The following is a 23,412-nucleotide window of genomic DNA, read 5'->3' as shown; positions in this document are numbered from 1 at the left end:
GTCCTGTGCAAAATTTTCAATTGTCCAGGAATTTAGATATATTACACTCAATTCCTTCATCAAGATGATTAATAAAAATTCAATCTTCAATTTCTGTGATACCCATATATTTGACACCATTTTGAAAACTCTTGTGAAAATCCAAACACTGTGTCCTGAATGATTTGATTCAAAACACAGCGAGTTGTTGTGATTTGGAATGTGCGCCTGAAAACAGCGCAAGAAGCAGTTTCAACTGTTGTCTTTCAAAAGGGAACTGGACAGATTCTTGAAAGGACAGGAAAATTGCAGGGTGATGGTTTTAATTGGATAGCTCGGCCAAAGCATGAGCTGGTTGGGCAGAATGGCCTCCTGTGCACTCTGAGCTTCGTGTGCATTTAAACCGAGTGGTAATGAGCTGGAACCCATTTCCTATGAGGCCGGGAGAAGCCTAGATGACAGGATGGTTATAAATGGAATTTGGATCAGTACTTTAGGGAAATAAACCTGCAGGGGTATAGGGATAGAATGGGGAAATAGAACTGACTGGTTTGCTCTACACAGAGCCAGCATGGCCTGGTTCCGAGTGGCTCCATTCTCTACCCTCATAAACCCACATACTAAAGAGAGAAATTCCATCAGCTCCAGTCTCTCCAATTGAAAGCAGAAGCGCATCTGAATCCAACCATTGTCATCACTTGTGAACTCGTGGTGTGTCAGCAGGTGGTGTGAGTGAGTGAATCCCTTCCCACACTCAGTGCAGGTGAACAGGCTCTCCCCGGTGTGAACTCGCCCGATGTCTCAGAATGCCGGACGACATTTTAAATCTCTTTGCGCCGTGAGAGCGGCTAAACGGTTTGTTCTCGGTGTGAATACGCTGGTGGACCCTCAGAACTGCAGCATTTTTGAAGCCCTTCCCACATTCCGAGCATTTAAAGGGTCTTTCATTCGTGTGAGTGACCTGGTGTACAAGCAGGCTAGATGACTGAGTGAATCACTGCTTACACATGGAGCAGGTGAATGGCCCCTCCCCAGTGTGAACTCGCTGGTGTCCGCAGGGCCGGTGCCTCACTGAATCTCTTCCCACACTCAGAGCAGACGGATGGCCTCGCCCAGTGTGCACCCGCTGATGTGTCACTAAGTTGGAAGAATTCCTAAATCTCTTCCCACAACTGGAGCAGGTGAATGGCCTCTCACCTGTGAACTCGCTTGTGTATCTGTAGATAAGTTGACCGATTGAATTCTTTTCCACACTCAATGCAGGTGAAGAGCCTCTCCCCAGTATGAACTCGTCAGTGTGTCGGTAAGTTGGATGAATGACTGATTACTTCCCACATTCAGGACAGGTGAACGGCCTTTCCCCAGTGTGATTGAGGCAAAAAATCTCCAGCTTAGATGGCGCTGTGAATCCCTTCCCACATAGAGAGCAGGTGAGCGGCCTCTCTCCGGTGTGAATGCGACGATGAGTTTCCAGCACAGATGGAGATCTGAAGCCCTTCCCAGCCACCACATTTGCATGGTTTCTTCATGATGTGGATGCATTTGTGACTCTGCAGGTTGGACAATCAGTTCAAATGTCATCCACTCACAGAACACATGTACGGTCTCTCCCCGCTGTGAAGAATGTGATAAATTTCTTCTGCTTTTTAATTAGTTAAAGCTCTTTCCACAGTCAGTGAACTGGAACACTCTCACTCGGGTGTGTGTGTCTTGGTGCTTTTCCAGTCACACTGATGATTAAAATCTTTTGAAGCAGACAGAACAGAAAACATTTCTCCTTCCCGCCTTCAAAGGCCGATGATATTCCGGTCTCAAGGAAACGAGTGAATCTTATCAGATCGAGACATGACATTTGAGATTTCTGTCTGTAAATCTTCCTGTTCTAATATCCTGGAAAAACAATGTACAAAAGTTATCACTTTCAGTACAGGATCGAGAGTCAGAACAGATAATTCTAGTTTCTCTGGAACATTCTTTCCTCTCTCATTCCCCAAAAGCTGTAAATCTCCGTCCCACAAACTCTCCCTCCATTCTCACTCTGCTGTATCTAATATTCACCCTCCCAATTCTCCTGAAGGTGCTGATTCAGGCTGAGTGACAGATCCCTGCTCACTGCTTCCTGTCCTGGACACAGAAACATGAAAATTTAAATGCAGGCTGCCAGACAGATATATGTCTATATTACTGGACTAAAAACTATAGAATCTACCGTGCAGAAGGAGGCCATTTGGCCCATTGAGTCTGCACCGGCCCTTACATAGAGCACCCTACTCAAGCCCACGTCTCTACTCTGTCCCTGTAACTGTCACCCAGTAACCCCCACTTAATCTTTTTAGACACTAAGGGCAATTTAGCATGGCCAATCCACCTAACCCACACGGCAGCATGGTACCACAGTTGTTAGCACAATTGCTTCACCGCTCCAGAGTCCCAGGTTCGATTCCTGGCTTGGGTCACTGTCGGTGCAGAGTCTGCATGTTCTCTCCGTGTCTGCGTGGGTTTCCTCCAACAGTCCAAAGATATGCAGGTTAGGTGGATTGGCCATGATAAATTGCCCATGGTGTCCACAAAGGGTTGATGCGGTTACGGGGATAGGGTGGAGGAGTGGGCTTAGGTAGGGTGCCCTTTCCAAGGGCCGATGCAGACTCGATGGGCCGAAGGGCCTCCTTCTGCACTGTAAATTCTATGATTCTGCATCTTTGGACTGTGGAAGGAAACCGGAGCACCCAGAGGAAACCCACGCAGACACGGGGAGAACGTGCAGACTCCGCACAGACAGCAACCCAAGCTGGGAATCGAACCTGGGACCCTCGAGCTGTGAAGCAACTGTACTAACCACTATGCTACCGGGCTGCCCCTAAAAAAAATGTTCTGCCTCAAAAAATGTGGTTAATATACAGGCTAGATTCCCTTTCTACCCCTTCAATTGCTGCAAATCACCGATTGAAGGTCAGAATCAGAAAATGAATGAAAAGGAGAGAAAATAAAGTATTTTACTCACAGATGTTGGAGACAGAATGAGGTTTCAGTCTGTGTGAAGGTCAATCATCGTTCAAACAAAGCCCGCGCTCTGATTGCCTGGAGGACCAGAGTCCTTCCGGTCCTCCAATATTTTCCATTGGTTGCCGGCTGCCTGAAAACCATGGGGAACGATGTGACGTGGCGCTGGAAGAACTTTTGACTCTTGGAACGCGGACAATTTGGCCAATGGGATTAGCAGTATCCAGCACATGCGCAGCTGCCCCTCTCCCTTGGACGTTCAGTACCGGGCTGCCCGTCCGTGCGGCGGATAGAGTGGTTTACCCAGCGTGGGGCATTGTGGGAGGCCCGGTCGCCATTGCTCATCCGGATCCTAGTCTCCTGGATTGGAATTAAAAGTGTCACTCTGACACAACGTACATATGGGTGGTCACTGGATTTGATTGTGACGCCCCTCTTAGCAAAACAGTTTCTTAACTTCAGGTGTAAAGATTTAGATACCGAGATGACATATTGGGAAGGGCATTGGGTGAATGTGAAACTGAACCCGAGAGTCAGCACCTTTAGGGGAGGAGAATTGGGGAAAAGCAAAATAACATAGTGGGATGAATTAGTGTCACAATTAATAGGGAGTGTGTGGGTGACAGAGATTTATTGGTTAAGAGGGAGAAGGTTTCTGCTGCTGTTCAGGACCAAACCTTATTCATTTGAAAGGTTGGGGCTCGTTTTTGCTGATGTTAGAGACCACTGTAACTGGGCTGTAGTTTAATGCTCTGGATTCAAGTCCAATGAACCAGATTTGCATTGAACTCCCTGCATCATTTCCTTGATGTGGGATAGTTGGAACTCTGATTTGCTGGGTTAACAGTGTATCTTTAAGAACTGCTGTTTGTGACCTCTCCTTATTTATTCAGGGACTCCCAGCTGAAATTATTTTACAAAACAGTTCACGTTCAGCATCGCACCCAAACAAATCCCAGGTGTGGATTTGACAATTCCAAGTCTGAAATGTTTCATTGATTGAAATGACATAGAATAGATATTGAAGAAACATGCCATTCAGGCCACCTGGTATGTTATGGCTTTGATGCTTCACACATGGTTCCTCCCAGTCTTATTCACCTTCACTGTCAGTCAGGGCTCAGTGGGTTACACTCCAACTTCTGAGTTCCAAGGTTCTGGGCTCATGCCCCCATTCAGGACTGGAGAACTACACTCAGGGCTGACACTGCAGTGCAATACTGAGGGAGTGCTGCTGTGTTGGTGTTACCATTCTTCAGATGAGATGTTACTGAGGCCCAGTTTACCTGCTTGGTTAGATTTAAAAGACCGCATGTTGTTATTTTTGAGATGAGCAGGGGAATTGTCCCGGTGTTCTGGTCAATATTTATCCCTCAATCATGAACAACAGCACAAAAACAGATCTTCTGCTCATTATCACACTGCTCTTTCTGGGGTTTTGTTAATTGTCGATAGGTTGCAGGGTACAGAAATGAGTGTGAAAAATTTGCAGATGGAGTATAAGGCAGGAGGAATAGAGAAGCAGTATCCTATTTAAATGGAGAGAGATTACAATATTCAGTGTTACAGGGGGATCTGGGTGTCCTGGTATAGGAATCACAAAAAGTTGGTGTGCAGGTACAGCAAGTGATTAGGAAAGCAATTGGAATATCAGTGTTTCTCACAAGGGGAAATAGAAGCTACAGCTGTGCAGGGCCTTGGTTAGACCACATCTGGAATATTGTGCACTGCATCTTCACCTTGTTTGAAAAACAAAGATATAATTGTGTTAGCTGCAGTTCAGAGAAAATTCACGTGACTCATTCCTGGGATGAGGGGCCTCTCTTATGAAGAAAGGTTGAACATGTTGGGCAGACTTTAGATGAAGGAGAGGTGATCTTAATGAAACATTTACAATCCTGAAGGGATTTGATAGGGGAGAAATCAGGAGGATGTTTCCAATTTTGGGAGAGACTAGAACCAGGGGACACAGTTTATCAATATGAGGTCCACCATTCAGATTGAGGAGAATGTTTTTCTCGCAGAGGGTCTTTAGTCTGTGGAATTCTCTTCCGCAGAGAGGAGTGGGCACTGGGTCATTGAATATATTCAGGGCAGAGTTGGACATATTATTAACAGAGGAGACAAGGGTTATGGGGTGAAACAGGAAAGTGGAGTTGAGATCACAACCAGATGAGCCATGATCTTATATAATGGGACAGCAGGCTCGAAGGGCTGACTGGCCTACTCCTGTTCCTATGTTCCTATCCGGTTGTGCCTAAATTTACATCACAACAGTGACTACACCTCAGAAAGTACATCATTGGCAACAAAATGCCTCGAGAATTCCAGTGGCCCTGAAAGGTGTTATATAAATACAAGTCTTTTTTTAATCTGCAAATCCCTCTGTTCCTTTCTCTTTCATGGACTTATTCAGCTTCTCCTTAAAGTCACGCACACATTGACACTCAAATTGATAAAGGAACCAAAGGCCACATGAGGGAAACCGTTTTTAAAGAGCGATGGGTGAGGATCTGGAAGGTTCTGATGAGAGTGTGGTGGAGGCAGATTCAATCACGGTTTTCAAGGGGGAATTGGGTAAATGCTATCAAGGGAAAGAATTTGCAGGGTTATGGGGGAAAGGCAAGGGAGTGGCGCTAGCTGAGCCGCTCTTACTGAGCGGTGACAGACACAATGGGCCGAATGGTCTCCTTCTGTGATGTGAGTATTCTGTGATTCTATGCTGAAAATCGTGGGATCTCCATGATCCATCAGAAAGTTATGGAATTGGTAGAATCGAGAGTCCCTCAAATGTTGCCCCTCCCTGTCAAAGTCATCAGCCAACATCCTTCTCCCTCTCCAACTACGAATCTCTGTCCCCCACAATTAATCACTTTGAACTTGAACAAAAGGAGCTATCTGGCAGAAGGGAGACCAAATTCAACGAGACCCAGCAGAGGTGGCAGCAGAGTGGTGTTGAATTCACACAATGAGATTGGAGATGAATCAGTCTTGTTGCCGATGATACAGAATGACCAGCAGAGGCAGTGTAGATGGAGCCAGATGTGCAATCTGGGCTAGAGGCCCTTTGTATGTGATGCTGCTGGATCAATGTTAAAACGGCAGACTGAGACTGTGCAGTACAGCAAGGCAATATTACTGGTTTCACAAACCAGAGGCCATGTCACATCACCCTCATCTCTCCAGGACCTGTATCCCTCATCTGGTACCCCGAGATTGTTGAATGGCTCAGCCATTAAGAATTGAAAGGAAGGCTGTGGGGCTCTTTGTCTCAGCAGACAAACAGACTCCTGTTGGACAGCCTGGGATATGAAATGCAGATGGCTTTTGTATAGCTCTCTTTGAATTTTGTCTGTGTGGCCCACAATGTGGCTTCGGTGGGTCTTCAGGGATAATGAGGTGCAAATTTTCTGTACACTATCAGATCACTCTTTTTATTCAAGGGCATCTCTCTTAAACAGACATAGATTCAGTCATTTTGGTGTCTTTGTTGAGTGACCATGTCTCTATACAGGTTGAGATCGTTGTCCCTCAACATGTCACACAATCTTATCAAAACTTCACAGGACTGTTGTCCCAATAGCTTAGCTTATGTCTCTCTTTATGCACATGATATGTCAGGCAGCATCTCGGATTTTAAGCATAGAGCTGGATTCTCCACTGTCGGGATTCTCCTTTGCACCGGCAGTGCACCGAAGCCCGGGAATTTCCTAACGTAGCGGGGTTGCCCACAATGGGAAATCCCATTGGCCGGCTGGCAGGTCGGAGAATCCCGCTGCCAGCGGGGGTGGCGGATATACAACTGGTGCAGCGGGACGGAGAATCCCATCCCTGGTTTTCCTTTTAAGGTTTCAGAGGCAAATGATCAAAATATTATCAAGAAAAAGGCAACTTATTCATCTCATCTACAAGTCCCTGAATCTCACTGGAATATAGGTGGACACCAGTTTGTTACATTCCAGGTAACTATACCCAAGGTGAGTTATTCTAATTCCTTTCTGTCCAGGACAATCAAACATTCCCATCTGATCCCAGGTATTAACATATTCTGTTTGTTTATTCTTGATTGTCGATGTCAGGCTGGGGTTGTTCGCCTTGGAGCAAAGGAGGTTGAGGGGAGATTTGATAGAGGTGGACAAGGTTATGATAGAGTTAGGTAAGGTGGATAAAGAATAGCTGTTCCCATTAACTGATGGGACAAGGATGAGGGGGACACAGATTTCAGGTTTGGGGTACGTGTTTCAGGGGGATGTGAGAGAGAATATTTTTACACAGCGAGTGGTAATGACCTGGAACTCACTGCCCATGAGGGTGGAGGAATTGGAGGTAACGACCAATTTCAAAATGAAATTGATGGGCACTGGAAGGAAATAAACTTGCAGGGGAACAGGGACATCGAGGGGGAATTGGACTGACTGGATTGTTCTACAGTCAGCATGGACTCCAGTTACTGAATAGACCTTTTTGAAGATAACTTTGTGACATTGAACCCGAATCTGTGCAGCTGTTGATCAAAACGAAAACTTTTTCATCAAATATTTCTGACTCTTGACCAATGGGAAAAGTGTTACCAGCTTCCCCACAACAAATTGAGGCAATCAGCTTGAAGCCTCTTCGAACGATGAACTAAAACTTGTATCAAACAGGGTGTCCGGGAATAGCTGGTAATCTGACCCCTTCCTGACCTTAACACCAGTTTTGTTTATTCTTAAAGCTACAGTACAGTATTCAACACTTAAAGAGACATGCCACTGAAGACATTTCATCACCGAGCTTACGTACAGTACAATTTTTTAATTATACAAACATGTTAATGAGGTGATGTCTAACTGATACTGAGGGCTGACTCCAGCTATTCTCCATGGAATCACCACTCTTTTTAGTGACTACAATGTACTGACATCACCAAACCTAAACACGTAAAGCTTCCATACTCATCGATCCTCAAACAGGCTGAATGTGCCCCGGTTCCCAAAGCGGACGTCACAGGAACAGGGTACAGAGGAGCCAAAAATAAACCATTTGGGTCCAGAACATTGTGAACATCCTTTTACTCTGGTTGTCTTTGATCCTCAAGTCACTTTCTGCTTTTTTTAAACCATGTTCGGTTTCATTAATAAACTTGTATCAGGAAAAATATTTGATTTTTCTGGACTTTTCATTAGATTGATGCATTTTAGGGAAAGTGGGTGAGAGGGGTTGACAGGCTCTTTCACAGAAAGTGAGTCCCTCTGAGGTAATTGGCAAAGGAGCCAGTGGGGAAGATGAGATTTTGTTTTACTTTTTGACACAGCGAGTTGTTCTGATCTGCCTGAAAGCAGATTCAATGGTATCGTTCCAAAGAATAAATACTTGAAAGGGAAGAATTTGCAGGGCTGTGGGGAAAGGGCAGAACAGTTGGATGAATGGGCGAGACCTTTCAAAGAGATAGCAGGGGCACGATGGGCTGAATGGACTCCTCCTGCAGCCTGTGAATCTGAGCCTCCTGTTTTTGTGCAGGTTAAAAGGGACAGATTCATTGCAGCCTCTTCCCTGTATATGTATTTAAAGAGACGGGTTTCTCTTTAGCTCCGAGTGATCGATATAACAATTGGTTGGAGGCCCATTTCCCGGTCAATCCTCCAGTACCTTCCTGTCTCTCTATTAGTGCGACACCCATGGCAGTTTCCCAACTGGTGTGCAGGCCTCGTTATTCTCAGCTAAATCGGGCAGGAGATACAGAAGTCTGAGAAAACGCACGAACAGACTCAAAAACAGCTTCTTCCCCGCTGTTACCAGACTCCTAAATGACCCTCTTATGGACTGACCTCATTAACACTACACCCTGTATGCTTCATCCGATGCTGGTGCTTATGCAGTTACATCGTATACTTTGTGTTGCCCTATTATGTATTTTCTTTTCTTCCCTTTTCTTCCCATGTACTTAATGATCTGTTGAGCTGCTCGCAGAAAAATACTTTTCATTGTACCTCAGTACACGTGACAATAAACAAATCCAATCCAATCCAATTCAGCCCACAGCTCCGTCTCCTGCCTGTCATTGACATGAGCAATAGACACAGAGAAGTGCCCGAGGCTCAAATGGGAAGTTAAAACTTGTGTCTCTAAATCAACACTTCAACATTTGTCAGTCAAACATGTTATTTATACTGGGGGGTTTATTATTAGATTTAGGCACTGGAGGCAAAGGGTGGAGGATTTAAAGGGTAACTTTCCCTTTCTAACTTTGTATTGTCTATCGCATGAGCCGTGACTCAGTGGGCAGCTCTCTCACCTGTCAGAAGGTTATGGGATCAAATCCCAGTCGGGGACCTGTGGACAAAAACCAGTTCCAACATTCCTCGTCCCAGCACTGAGGGAATGCTGCACTGTCAGAACAGCCTTCTTTCAAATAAGATGTTAAACTGAGGCCCTGTCTGCCCCTCTCAGGTGGGTGTAAAGGTTCCGACAGCCACTATTTTGAAGAAGAGCAGGGGAGTTATCCCCGGTGTCCCGGTCAATATTTATCCTCAATCAATATCAATAAAAACAGATCATCTGCTCATTATCACATTGCTGTGTGTGAGATCTTGCTGTGTGTAAATTGGCTACTGCGTTTCCTACATTACAGCAGTGACTACACTTCAAAAGTACTTAATTGGCTGGAAAGCACTTTGGGACATCCTGTGGGTGTGACAGGTGCTGTAATTATTTTTAAATTGAAGGTTTATGTTACCTGATGTTGTTATCTGGAACGCAATTGATTTAAGCCACCCCCAACTTACCATTTAATAAATTCACTTTGGTTCAGACCAGACTTTAACCAATTAAGACAAAGGCAGAATTCTCTGGATAGTAAATTTAAAAATAAGTTTATTAAATCAAAAAGGTTTACTGAATAACATTAAGACATTGACTTTTACAACTTCATGTGGGTGATCAGTCTGTAGAAGCGTAACCCTCTCTGGCTCCTTCTTTGACAGTAATTTCCTTGGAACTCGGCCTCGGGAGTCTTCAGTACTTGGCCAGCAAGGAAGACCTTCAGAACCTCTACTTTTATCCCCAAAGTGACCAATATCTCACGTCAGAGTTGGGTCTGTTGTAACATGATAACTGGTCAATTTGGACACTAGATTAATTTAATTGGATCCCCAATTGCTGACACCACCTCTCATTATCTTAGACAGGAATACAATAGAACTGTTTCATACTGTCGCTTTATCTGATTCTATACAATCCCTTATTCAGACAGTTTCAAATGTTGAGGCTAATCAGAGCTTGAAGGTCTCTCTTGTCAGTACATTTATCCTCATTGCACTTTCTTTAGACACAGCAATTAACCTTTGACATTTTTACAGCAAATGAGAATGAGGGCACAATCTAATGGCCACGATGCGCAGGCGCAAATCCAAGTGCGCCAGTTAGATCGCAGGAGAGTCCGAAATTGGGCACCAAGCGCCAATCGGTTTCTGATTTAACCGGCCTATTCCCATTGCCCGGATTAAGGACAATCTCCATCCCGTTAACGGGAAGGACCCCCTATCTAAAGGTCTCCCTTGATTTAAGCGACTCCCCAGTCGGTCACATGGACGCCGATTAGTATTGGCCCACACAGACAAGGGCCAGGCGTCACGGTACCTGAGGGGTTCCCAGGCCATTGGAGGCCCCCTTGAGTGGTCAGGGATAGGGCAGGGTGGTCCCCCAGCCCAGTCCCTGGAACGTATGCACCTTGGCACTGCCAGACTGCCACCTTGGCACCACAAACCTGGGTATTTCACACTCTGCCCATTCATGAAGATCACTCATAAAGACGGAGTATTGATTTTGTGCAACAACCATGTCTTTCTCTCTATTTCAAATCCCCTGTGAAAATCCAAACATAGAGTATTGTGAAATTATTAGATTTAAAACAGAACGAGTTGTTGGAATTCACTGCCTGACAATGCTGGAGGAAGTAAATTCAACTGTAACTTTCACAAGAACTGGACAGATTCTGTGGAAAAAGAAACTTGCTGGGCGATGGGACTAATTAGATAGTTCACTCAAAGAGCTAGCATGGGAACGATGGACAGAATGGCCTCTTTCTGTGCTCTCTGAGATTCATTTGCATTTTAAGAAAGTGGGAAATATTGGAAGCCACTTCCTACAATGCGGGTAGAAGCAGAGATGTTGGAATGTTTCCAAAAGGAAATTGGATGGGCTTTTGAGGGAAATAAACTGACAGGGATATGGTGTTAGAACAGGGCAATGGTTTGATCTATAGAGATCGACAAGTTGTAAATCTTTTGGAATTCTCTACCCCAGAGGCTCCTTCAGAATCTTGTATGTTTCAATGAGATCACCTCTCATTGTTTTAAATTTCAATGAGTAGAGTCCCAACCTGTTTAACCTTTGCTCCTCAGACACCTCCATACCTGGGATCATCCTAGTGAACCTTCGCTAAACCTCCGCCAATGAAATAATATATTTCCTGACATAAGGGGATCAAAACTGCTCTCAGCTGTTCAGCTGCAGCAAGACTTCCCGACTCTTATACTCCAACCCCCTTGGAATCAGGGCCAACATTCCATTAGCCTTCCTGATTACCTGCTGCACCTGTCTGCTAGCTTTCTGTGTTTCGTGCACAAGTTCCCCCAAGTCCCTTTGTGCTGCAGCTTTCTGTAGTTTTTCTCCATTTAAATAATACTGTTCTTTTGTTCTCCCTTCCGAAATGAACTTCACATTTTCCCACATTATGCTCCATGTGGCAACATTTTGTCCACTTGCTTAACCTATCAATAGCTCTTTGCAAACTGTTTGTATCCCCCTCGCAACTTGCCTTTCCAGCTAGTTTTGTGTTGTCTGCAAATTTGGGCACAGTACGTTCGCTTCCTTCCTCCAAGTCATTAATATAAATTGTACACAGTTGCGGCCCCAGCACTGACCCCTGTGGAACCCCACTGGTTACACGTCACCAACCTGAAAAAGAACCCCTTACCCCCACTCGTTGTTTCCTCCTCATTAGCCAATTCTCTATCCACGCCAACACCATGGGTTCTTATCTCATGACTTAACGTTTTGTGAGGTACCTTGTCAAAGGCCTTCTGGAAGTTTAAATACAACACATCTACTGGTCCCCCTCTATCCACTCTGGTTGAAACTTCCTCGAAACACTCTGATAAATTAGTCAGACACGGTTTCCCTTTCACAAAGCCATGCTGACTCTGCTTGATTAGATTATGATTTTCTCAATGTGCTGCTATTACTTTCTAATAATTGATTCCAACATTTTTTTCAACAATAAATGTTACGCTAATCGTCCTACAGTGTCTCGTTTTTTGCCTCCCTCCCATTTTGAATCGGGGGTTGTCACATTGGCAGTTTTCCAATCCTCTGATACTTCTCCAGAATTCAAGGAATTTTGGAAAATTACAATCAATGCATCCACTATCTCTGTAGCCATTTCTTTTAGGATCCTAGGATGCAGCCATCCAGGGGACTTATCTTATCCCCATTAGTTTGTCCAATACAACTTCTCCAGTGATGGTATTTAATTGCACCCTCCATATTCTTTAGTATTAATGGGATATTCAAAGTATCTTCCACCATAAAGACTGATGCAAAATATCTGTTTAACTCCTCTGCCATTTTCTTGTTCCCCACAACTGACACAGCGGCATGGAGGCACAGTGGTTAGCACCGTTGCTTCACAGCTCCAGGGACCTGGTTCAATTCCTGGCTTGGGTCGCTGTCTGTGCAGAGTCTGCACGTTCTCTCCATGTCTGTGCGGGTTTCCTCCGGGTGCTCCGGTTTCCTCCCACAAGGCGTGCTTGTTAGGTGAATTGGACATTCTGATTCTCCCTCTGTGTACCCGAACAGGTGCCGGAGTGTGGCGACTAGGGGATTTTCACAGTAACTTCATTACAGTGTTAATGTAAGCCTACTTGTGACAATAATAAAGATGATTATAATAAAGAATATTATTACTATCTCCTCAGATTTATTTTCTCAGGGGCCTCTGTGGAGTTGAGGTTACAATCAGATCAGTCGGGAACTTAATGAATGGTGGAGCAGGCTCGAGGGGCCGAGTGGCCTACTCCTGCTCCTAATTCGTATGTTATCACATCCTTTATAATAGATTGTAGCATTTTCCCTCCTACTGATGTCAGGCTAATGGGTCTGTGGTTCCCCGTTTTCTCTCTCTCTCCTTAAATAGTGGGGTTACATTTACCACCTTCCAATCTGCAGGAACCATTCCAGAATCTATGGAATTTTGAAAGATGATCACCAATGTATCCACTCTCTCTACAGCCACCTCTTTCAACACCCTGGGATGTAGAGCATCAGCTTTTGTGGATTTATTAACTTTCAACCACATTATTTTCTCCAGTACTACATTTTCACGAATACTAATCTCTTTCAGTTCCTCGTGCTCGCTGGTCCCTTGGTTCTCTCGTGTTTTGGGGACAATTTCTGTATCTTCCTCTGTGAAACAGACACACATTGTTTAGTTCTCTGCCATTTCCTTATTCTCCATTATAAACTCTCCTGTCTCTGCCTGGAATGGACCCACATTGGTCTTTGCTAATCTTTTCCTTTCACATTCCTATAGGAGCTTTTCCAGTTCTCCCCAGTTTGCTCTAATATTCTATTTTCTCTTTATCAGTTTCCTGTTCCTCCTTTGCTGAATTCTAAAACAAGTTCCCAATCCTCAGGCTCACGACTATATTGTCTCCTCCATTGATCTAATAGAATCTTTAACTTTTCTTGTTAGCCACGATAGCTTCACTTTTGCTGTTTAAATTTTGCTTCTGAAAGGAATCTATATTTTATGTGAATAAAATGCGAGTGGTTGCCTGTCTATCGTCATACAAAGAACAGCAAAGACCAATGGACAGTACAGCACAGGAACAGGCCCTTCGGCCCACCAAGCCTGCTCGGATCATTATGTCTGTCTAAACTAAAACCTTCTGTGCTTCCAGGGTCTGTATCCATCTATTCCCATCCTATTCATGTATTTGTCAAGATGCCATTTAAACGTCACTATCGTACCTGCTTCCACCACCTCCTCCCGCAGCGAGTTCCAGGCACTCACCACCCTCTGTGTAAAAATCTTCCCTCGCACATCTCTTCTAAACTTTGCCCCTCGCACCTTAAACCTCTGTCACCTGGTAATTGACTTTTCCAACCTGGGAAAAAGCTTCTGACTATCCACTCTGTCCGTGCCACTCATAACTTTGTCAACTTTTATCAGGTCTTCCCTCAACCTCTGTCGCTGGAGTGAAAACAATCCGAGTTTATCCAACCTCTCCTCATAACTAATACCCTCCAGGCCAGTCAACATCCTGGTAAACCTCCTCTGTACTCTCTCCAAAGCCTCCACATCCTTTTGGTGACCAGAATTGTCGGCAATATTCCACGTGTGGCCTAAGGTTCTGTACAGCTGCAACATGACTTGCCAATTTTTATACTCAATGCCCCGACCAATGAAGACAAGCATGCCGTCTGCCTTCTTAGTTGCCTTATCCACCTGCGTTGCCACTTTCAGTGATATGCTTATTGTAATTTCCCAATCTACCACAGACAACTTGCTCCTCATACCATGACAGTTTCCTTCTGCGAGAAACATCCAGATAAATTAGACAAAAGAACCCTGTAACCACCATAGCCCATCTTCATGGCAACATGGCTGCTTTGGGAACTAAATATCTTCCAACGTGCAAACACCTTTTCATTCTGTGCTCCTCGTCAAACTTGGAACCAGATAATAGCAACTAGCGTCAAAAATGGTCAGCCCACCGGAGGCAGAGGTGTTAGACCGGCCAGTCCAGCAGAAAGAAACCCTCCAATCATCACCATTCACCAGATGTCAGAATGAACAGAATGCACTCCTGGATGTCAGTGAGAGCAGAAACAATAACAATGGAACCAACATCTGTAATTTATTGTGAACTTGTTGGAGTCACAACAGGTGTGATGAATCACAAAACCCCTCCCACATTGAGAGCAGATAAATAGTCTCTCCCCAGAATTAACTCGCTAGTGTCTCTGTAGTTGGGACAGATCATTGAATGTCTCCCCTGCTCAGAGCAGGTGAATGGCCTCTTCCAGGTGTGAACTCGCTAGTGTTCCTGCAGAGTGTATGGATATCTGAATCCCTTCTCTCACGAAGAGCAGGTTAACTCCTTCTCCCCTGTGTGAACTTGCTGGTGTGTCTGCAGGTGGGATAACTGAGCGAATACCTTCCCGCACTGAGAGCAGGTGAACGGCCTCTCCTCAGTGTGAACAAGCTGGTGTATCCTCAGGCTTGATGAAGTAGTGAATCTCTTCACACACTGAGAGCAATTGAATGCCCTCTCCCCAGTGTGAACTCGCTGGTGTCTCTGCAGGTTGGATAACTGAGTGAATTCCTTCTCACATTGAGAGCAGGTGAACGGCCTCTCCCCAGTGTGAACTCGCTGATGTATCCGCAGGGTGGATAACCGAGTGAATCCCTTCTCACACTGAGAACAGGTGAATGGCTTCTCCCCAGTGTGAGCTCGCTGGTGTTTCCGCAGGCTGGATAACTGAGTGAATCTCTTCCCACACTGCGAGCAGGTGAATGGCCTCTCCCCAGTGTGAACCCGCTGGTGTATACGCAGTTTTGATAACTCAGTGAAGTCTTTCTCACACTGAGAGCAGATGAACAGCCTCTCCCCAGTGTGAAGTCGCTGATGTATCCGTAGTTTCGATAACTCTGTGAATCCCTTCTCACACTGAGAGCAGGTGAACGGCCTCTCCCCAGTGTGAACTCGTTGGTGTCTCCAAAGGCTCGATAAAGTAGTCAATCCCTTCTCACACTGAGAGCAGGTGAACGGCCTCTCCCCAGTGTGAATGCGTCGATGTCTTCGCAGGGCGGATAATTGAGTGAATCCCTTCTCACACTGAGGGCAGGTGAATGGCTTCTCCCCAGTGTGAATACGTCGATGAGTTTCCAGTGCAGATGGAGCCTTGAATCCCTTCCCACAGTCCCCGCATTTCCAAGGTTTCTTCATGGTGCGGGTGTCCTCGCGTTTCTCCAGGTTTGACGATCAGTTGAAGCCTCGTCCACACAGAGAACACGTGTACGGTCTCTCCCCGCTGTGAATGGTGTGATGTTTTTTCAGGCTGTGTAACTGGTTAAAGCTCTTTCCACAGTCAGTGCTCTGGAACACTCTCACTCGGGTGTGTGTGTCTCGGTGCTTTTCCAGTCACACTGATGGTTAAAATCTTTTGAAGCCGATAGAAAAGCCAAACATTTTTCCTTCTGGATTCAAAGTCTGGTGATGTTCAGTTCCAAGAAATTGAGAGACTCAGTCAGATTGAGTGGTGACGGTTGGGATTTCTGTCTGTAATTCCTCTTCTAATATCCTATAAAAACAATTTACAAAAGACATCACTGTCAGTGCAGGATAGAAACTCAGAACAGACAATTCTAGTTCCTAGAGAACATTCTTTCCTCTCTCATTCCCCAAAGCTGTAAATCTCCATCCCACACACTCTCCCTCCATTCTCACTCTGCTGTATCTAATATCCACCCTCCCAATTCTCCTGAAGGTGCTGATTCAGGTTGATTGACAGATCCATGCTCACTGCTTCCTGTCCTGGGCACAGAGATCATAACAAATACGAGCTGCAGTTGGCCATTCGGCCCATCGAGCCTGCTTGTCTATTCTGTGGGATGATTGGCCGACCTATGTCAGCGACATTATCCGTGTTATTGACCAGAGGCTGAGTGTGCTGACTCAATATCTGTGAGCTCATGAGCCGAGCTGTAAAACACCAAGGGTCGACGATCCCGAGGAGAGAATCCTGAATGTTGAGCAAGATGCCTCCTCCGCGGAGGCAAAAATTTAATCCTTGGAAAACTGGCTGAGTGGTGTGGTGGACTCCTGGAGAACCGAGGGTCAGAGAAAGAACATCCGAGTCGTCGGCCTGCCAGAAGGGGTGGAGGGTAAGGCTCCCGCTAGGTTCTTCGAGGACCGGCTGCCACGTTTTCTCAAGCTGGATGTGAAGCCTGGGTGTTTCAAATTAGAAAGGGCCCCGGATCATGTCTTTGAGGCTGAGGGACAGTTTTCATCCCAGGCCTGTAACCATTCACTTCCACAACTTGAAAGATCACCAGAAGATCCTGGCGACAGGTAAGGTGAGGTGGGACCTGGCTCCATGAGGGAGTGAGGATTTCCTTCTTCCAGGACTTTTCGGCAGACACACAAACGAAGCATCGAGGCTTCGATGAAGGTTGAAGGGAACTCAAGGCTCCGGAGTGAATTATGTCGCTTTATGTCTAAGAGGTCTAAAAATTGATAAATCTCCGGGCCCAGATGGGCTACATCCTAGAGTTCTAAAGGAGATAGCTGAAGAAATAGTGGAGGCGTTGGTGATGATGTTTCAACAGTCACTGGAGTCAGGGAAAGTACCAGAGGATTGGAAAATCGCTGTTGTAACCCCACTGTTCAAGAAGGGAACAAGGAAAAAGATGGAAAATTATAGGCCAATTAGCCTGACCTCGGTTGTTGGCAAGATTCTAGAATCCAATGTTAAGGATGAGATTTCTAAATTCTTGGAAGTGCAGGGTCGGATTAGGACAAGTCAGCATGGATTTAGTAAGGGGACGTCGTGCCTGACAAACCTGTTAGAGTTCTTTGAAGAGATAACAAATAGGTTAGACCAAGGAGAGCCAATGGATGTTATCTATCTTGACTTCCAAAAGGCCTTTGATAAGGTGCCTCACGGGAGACTGCTGAGTAAAGTATGGTATTCGAGGCAAGGTACTAACATGGATTGACGATTGGCTGTCAGGCAGAAGGCAGAGAGTTGGGATAAAAGGTTATTTTTCGGAATGGCAACCGGTGACGAGTGGTGTCCCGCAGGGTTCAGTGTTGGGACCACAGCTGTTCTCTTTATATATTAACGATCTAGATGATGGGACTGGGGGCATTCTGGCTAAGTTTGCCGATGATACGAAGATAGGTGGAGAGACAGGTAGTATGGAGGAGGTGAGGAGGCTGCAGAAAGATTTAGACAGTTTAGGAGAGTGGTCCAAGAAATGGCTGATGAAATTCAACGTGGGCAAGTGCGAGGTCTTGCATTTTGGAAAAAAGAATAGAGGCGTGGACTATTTTCTAAACGGTGACAAAATTCATAATGCTGAAGTGCAAAGGGACTTGGGAGTCCGAGTCCAGGATTCTCTAAAGGTAAACTTGCAGGTTGAGTCCGTAATTAAGAAAGCAAATGCAATGTTGTCATTCATCTCAAGAGGCTTGGAATATAAAAGCAGGGATGTACTTCTGAAGCTTTATAAAGCATTAGTTAGGCCCCATTTAGAATACTGTGAGCAATTTTGGGCCCCACACCTCAGGAAGGACATACTGGCACTGGAGCGGGTCCAGCGGAGATTCACACGGATGATCCCAGGAATGGTAGGCCTAACATATGATGAACGTCTGAGGATCCTGGGATTATATTCATTGGAGTTTAGGAGGTTGAGGGGAGATTTAATGGAAACTTACAAGATAATGAATGGCTTAGATAGGGTGGATGTAGGGAAGTTGTTTCCATTAGCAGGGGAGACTAGGGCCCGGGGGCACAGCCTTAGAATAAAAGGGAGTCACTTTAGAACAGAGATGAGGAGAAATTTCTTCAGCCAGAGAGTGGTGGGTATGTGGAATTCATTGCCACAGAGGGCGGTGGAGGCCGGGACATTGAGTGGCTTTAAGACAGAAGTTGATAAATTCTTGATTTCTCGAGGAATTAAGGGCTATGGAGAGAGAGCGGGTAAATGGAGTTGAAATCAGCCATGATTGAATGGTGGAGTGGACTCGATGGGCCGAATGGCCTTACTTCCACTCCTATGTCTTATGGTCTTTACCCAGCGACCCTGAAAATTGTATCCGACAACTCCGTCAAGTCTTTCGATAATCCAACTAATGCCTTGGTCTTCACTAAATCTTTAAAGGGCAAGGATTTGGAGGGATGGTTTGCAGCTCAGACTAACTCAGGCTCTAATCCAGACTCTTTCGCTATCATGGTGTTGTTGCCTGATATTGTTATCTTTTATCCTGTTGAAGGGAGTTGTTATTCTGTGAGCGCCAATTGAATGTCTTCTTCTCCTTCAGTATTCCAGGGACTCGTATTATCTTATCTCAGTTATGGTAGATGTGCCGTGTGCTTAATATCTGTAGTCTTTCTTCTATTATCCGAGTGTTAATCATGGCGGAACCGAGTGGTGCCATTGCCGAAGGGTGGGTGGTGATGGATGCAGGTCTTCACGGGTGGGTCTAAAATGTAGGAGGGACATTCGATCTCCATTCCCTTGTTGGCCCTCCTTTTCCTCTCCTCAATTTAGAGAAGGTATCCTGAGGGTAACAACAGTCTGGCCGTGGGGATAACCCTCCGGGTCCTCAGTCTTATTGAGAAAAGTTCCCTTTGATCTATTGTGGTCGTGATTCTTTTGTATTTTTGTTATTATGGGTTGGTTTATGTGTTGTTGACTTTACCCTACTCTGGTACAGTGAATGGAGCTGAAAGGAGCTTTTTGTCTGTGAAAGGAGCAGTTTGGGGATACCTTGGTGCCTGTGGTGTAAAGTGAGTTGGAGGAGGGGGTTAATGACGCCCGCCCGATTGTGGTGTGAAAATCTGTTCCTGTTCTCTCTGTCGCCTAACTAATGGTGGCAGTTAATCTGCAAATTTTCTCAGGCAATGTACAGGGCATCCATCACCCTATCAGAAGGAATAAGATCCTCTCCTTTCGTAAGGAGAAAATCGACATAGCTTTATTGCAGGAAACTCATCTAGCTTAAACTCATTTGTTGCGGCAAGGTGGCACAGTGGTTAGCGCAGATGCCTTGCAGCGCCAGAGATATAAGTTGAATTTGGGCCTCGAGTGACTGCCTGGTTTGCACCTTCTCCTCGTGTCTGTGTGGATTTTCTCTGGGTTCTCCAGTTTCCTCCTACAGGGCAAAGATGTGCAAGTTAGGTGGATTGGACATGCAAAAAAGCCCGTTCAAGTTCAAATGGGTTAGGTAGGGTTACTGGGTGACAGTGATAGGGTGGAGGCATGGGCCTCGGTAGGGTGCTCTTTCAAAGGCAGGTGCGGAATCGATGGGCTGAAAGGCATCCTTCTGAAAGGGATTCTATGATGAGGAACACTTTAAATTGAGGCCGGATTGGGTGGGGAGGATTTTTTTTTGCCTCTTTGTCATCAAGTAGCAGAGGTGTGGCAATCCTTATTAATAAAAATATCCCTTTTGAGGTTGAAACCTGCACCAAGGATAAAGGAGGTAGATATGTGATCATCAGAGGGTTGGTGCATGGAGATGTTGTTTCAATAATGAATGTTTATGGATCCCCGAATGACTCCCCAGAGTTCATTGTGAAGGGTTTTGTGGATTTTGCAGTTAGCTTTGACTAAGTCTTTTGTGGTTGGTCACTTCAACGGCCACTTATATCCTCTGGTGGATAAGCTCCCGGTTACCAGGCTCGGGCGTTGGTCTCGGCTTGTGAAGAGGTGGATTATGTGGATATTTGGGGAACTTTGCACCCGAGGGGTGGAGATTTTACCTTCTTTCCAGTCCCACAGCAATGTCAGACTAGAATCGCCGACTTCTTCGTGCCGAGGACGACCTGGTGTCCGCTTGCACCACAGGGAACATCTTAAATGCGCCCCCCCCCCCCCCCCCGCCCCGCTTTTCTGGAGGTTCTGCTCGAGGGTTCACCCCAGGTCGAAAAAGTGGAGGTTTGATGCCTCCCTGATCAGAGATACTTCATTCACTACACATTTTACGGAAGAGTTTGAGTTCTTCCGTTAACTCGGCCCCTGGTATTTCCCCCTCCAGACGTGTAAAGCTCATGCCGGGGGCGGGGGTGATCATTTCTGCCACTGCTGATGTAAGTTGCAGAATGCTGGAGAACCAGCGGCGTCTGGAGGTTTGTTTGATGAAGGCCCAGGAGGAAGTTTCCGCCGGAGTGAAGCTCAGTCACACCAACCCCGCACTCTGATTGGCTGAAGGACACGAGTCCTTCCGGTCGCGTAACTGTTCCCATTGGCCAATGCCTCAGCAGGAAGGTCAGGAGGTGAGCTCCCCTGCACATCCGCAGCTCCCACTCTCCCTTAGACATGCGCAGTCTCAGGCAGGGTTGAGGTCACCGAGCGGCTTCTCGCTCTGGCTGGAGCCTGGAAAATTTCTCTTGAGGAGGGAGGGGGTTGAACGGGTGGGGGCGGGGCTCCTGCGTTCGCGCACTTGAACCCGGTGACGACACCGCGGATAGAGTAATTCCTATTGGCTGATTTAGTCAGGGTACTTTATGATGTCACAAAGCTGAAGTTGAATTAAACCTCCTCCTGTCTCCAACATCTGGGAGTAAAACACTTTCTTTTCTCCCCTTTCCATTTCTTTTCTCATTCTGACCTTCAATTGGTCACTTGCAGCAACTGAAGGGAAAGGAAGTGAATCCAGGGAGGGTGCAGACTCTGGATAGCTTGGCCCAGGTCTCTCTCTCTCAAAGACATTGACATCCTTTGCTCCCTCAGCTTGACACATTTATTTATTTGGCTAAAAAAATGGTGTATTTCCTAAAGTTCACAATTAAAGGGCTGGTTTCCCCAGGAGATGATGACATTTAAGGGGTCAGTAAATTAATATCTGACAGAGATATGTCCAGTGTTGTTATATGGTACATATTAGATATATTGTTTATGGTTCTATAATGAAGTATATTTATTATTATTTCAGTAGTGTACTATTGTACTGTAGCTACGTTATATAATTCCAGTCATCTCTTCCCTCAGAGTGTTGGTAGTCTCTGGATTTCTCTTTCAAATGGACCAGTGGAGTCTGGGATTCGCTGAATGTATTCATGGATGAGTTAATATTTTTAATATTTCTTTTGTTATATTTTTTAACCAATTTTTAAACAATGAATGAAACAGAATAATAGAAAATTTGTGGAAAATGGGTACAGTGCAGAACAACTGATACGGCCAGCATAAATACAAGCAACACATTGCAGAATTAATTTGTGGCAGGATATTTGAGCGACCAGAGCCTCGAGATGAACTGCCTGATCTATTGAACAACCAGTTAACAGGTTAGCATAGTAAGTGGAGAAAGAGGGTAAGGTTATATAAAAATGGAAGGAGAACAATGCACACCCCAAAATATTACAAATGGACTAACAGCATAGTTGAATTGAAATGAATATCATAAAATAGATGACATAGAATCTCTACAGTGCACAAGGAGGCCATTCGCTCTTTCAAGTCTGCACTGACCCTCAGAAAAAGCACTCACTGAGGCAAACTTCCCACCCTATCCCCGTAACCTTGTGCATTGATCATGGTCAGCCCACCTTACCTAACACCTTTGGACACGAAGGGGCAATTTAGCATGATGAATCCACTGAACCTGCACATCTTTGGACTGTAGGAGGAAACCGGAGCAGACACGGAGAACGTGCAAACTCCACACAGATAGCCACTCAAGGAATCTAACCTGGGTCCCTGGCTCTGTGTGGCAGCAGTGCTAACCACTGTGCCTTACTGTGCCCTACTCCCGGCCTAAGTTGAATTTAATTCACTGATTGAAAGCCCTGGAGGAGCAAGTCAGTCAAATTGGAACCGAGATATCTGAGATAGGGGTCGCATAATTTACCAAATATATCAGACTTTGAATGAACTATAGACATAAAAAATTCCATGGGGGTGCATTCTGTAATCAGCCTATGCCAGTTTTGGATAGAGGGAGAAGTGACTGGTCTGCTTCTATATCGAGCCAGAGGGATGTTGGGTCCATCCTCACCCAATCTCTTATGAACCTTAGATGAGAGGCCAATTGATATAGCCCGATATTCCGGAGACCCAACCCTCCCTTAGCTCCTGGTGATTGGAGCTTAACAAACTTGAGGCGAGGTTTCTTTTTGTTCCAGATAACTGTACTAATCATTCCATTAATTTCCTTAACAACTCCAGTCAGCAGTACAGGCAGCATCTGCAGAGGGTACAAAAGTCTGGACAACACATTCATTTTAATGAAGACAATCCTCCCTCACCATGAAATCAGAAGAGTCAACCACCGGGCAAGGTCCCACCTAATAGTCACCATCAGCTGTGGAAAGTTGGCCGCATATAGCTGTCTGAAAGAGGGGGGTCATTGACATTCCCAGATATTTAAATCCCAAGGCGGGAGCATCTGAAGGGGAAGTTAACAAGAGGAGGGATCTTACCCCTCAACCCCTCCCCACCGGCATGGCCTTGGACTCAGTAAAATTGATCTTAGAAGCAGAGAAGGCACTAAATCTGTCCACAATCGGGTACAGCTGGTTAAGATGAGCAGTGTGCCGTGGTTTTTATTTTTATTTCAGTGCCGACCGGCCTTTTTGCCGAAATCGTTATTTATGGGGGTGAATTAGGTTGGTTTTGTGTGGGCAGATAGGGTGGCAAGGATTAGGAAGACAGTG

General features: G+C 45.5%; 1 protein-coding gene across 1 annotated transcript; it reads right to left on the bottom strand.

The window, feature by feature from the left end:
• Positions 1 to 9,814: 9,814 nt before the first annotated feature.
• Positions 9,815 to 20,925, bottom strand: LOC140421948 (uncharacterized). The gene is made up of 2 exons (XM_072506942.1): positions 20,518 to 20,925; positions 9,815 to 16,326 (listed from the first exon to the last, which is right to left on the bottom strand). Exon 2 carries the CDS (start codon positions 15,969 to 15,971, stop codon positions 15,102 to 15,104), a length of 870 nt encoding a protein of 289 aa, XP_072363043.1. The 5' UTR covers positions 15,972 to 16,326; positions 20,518 to 20,925; the 3' UTR covers positions 9,815 to 15,101.
• Positions 20,926 to 23,412: the final 2,487 nt, after the last annotated feature.

Source organism: Scyliorhinus torazame, chromosome 5 (genome assembly GCF_047496885.1).
Source record: "Scyliorhinus torazame isolate Kashiwa2021f chromosome 5, sScyTor2.1, whole genome shotgun sequence".
Taxonomy (NCBI): domain Eukaryota; kingdom Metazoa; phylum Chordata; class Chondrichthyes; order Carcharhiniformes; family Scyliorhinidae; genus Scyliorhinus; species Scyliorhinus torazame.
The sequence above is the reverse complement of the archived record's forward strand: the minus strand, read 5'-3'. Positions and strand labels throughout refer to the sequence as shown.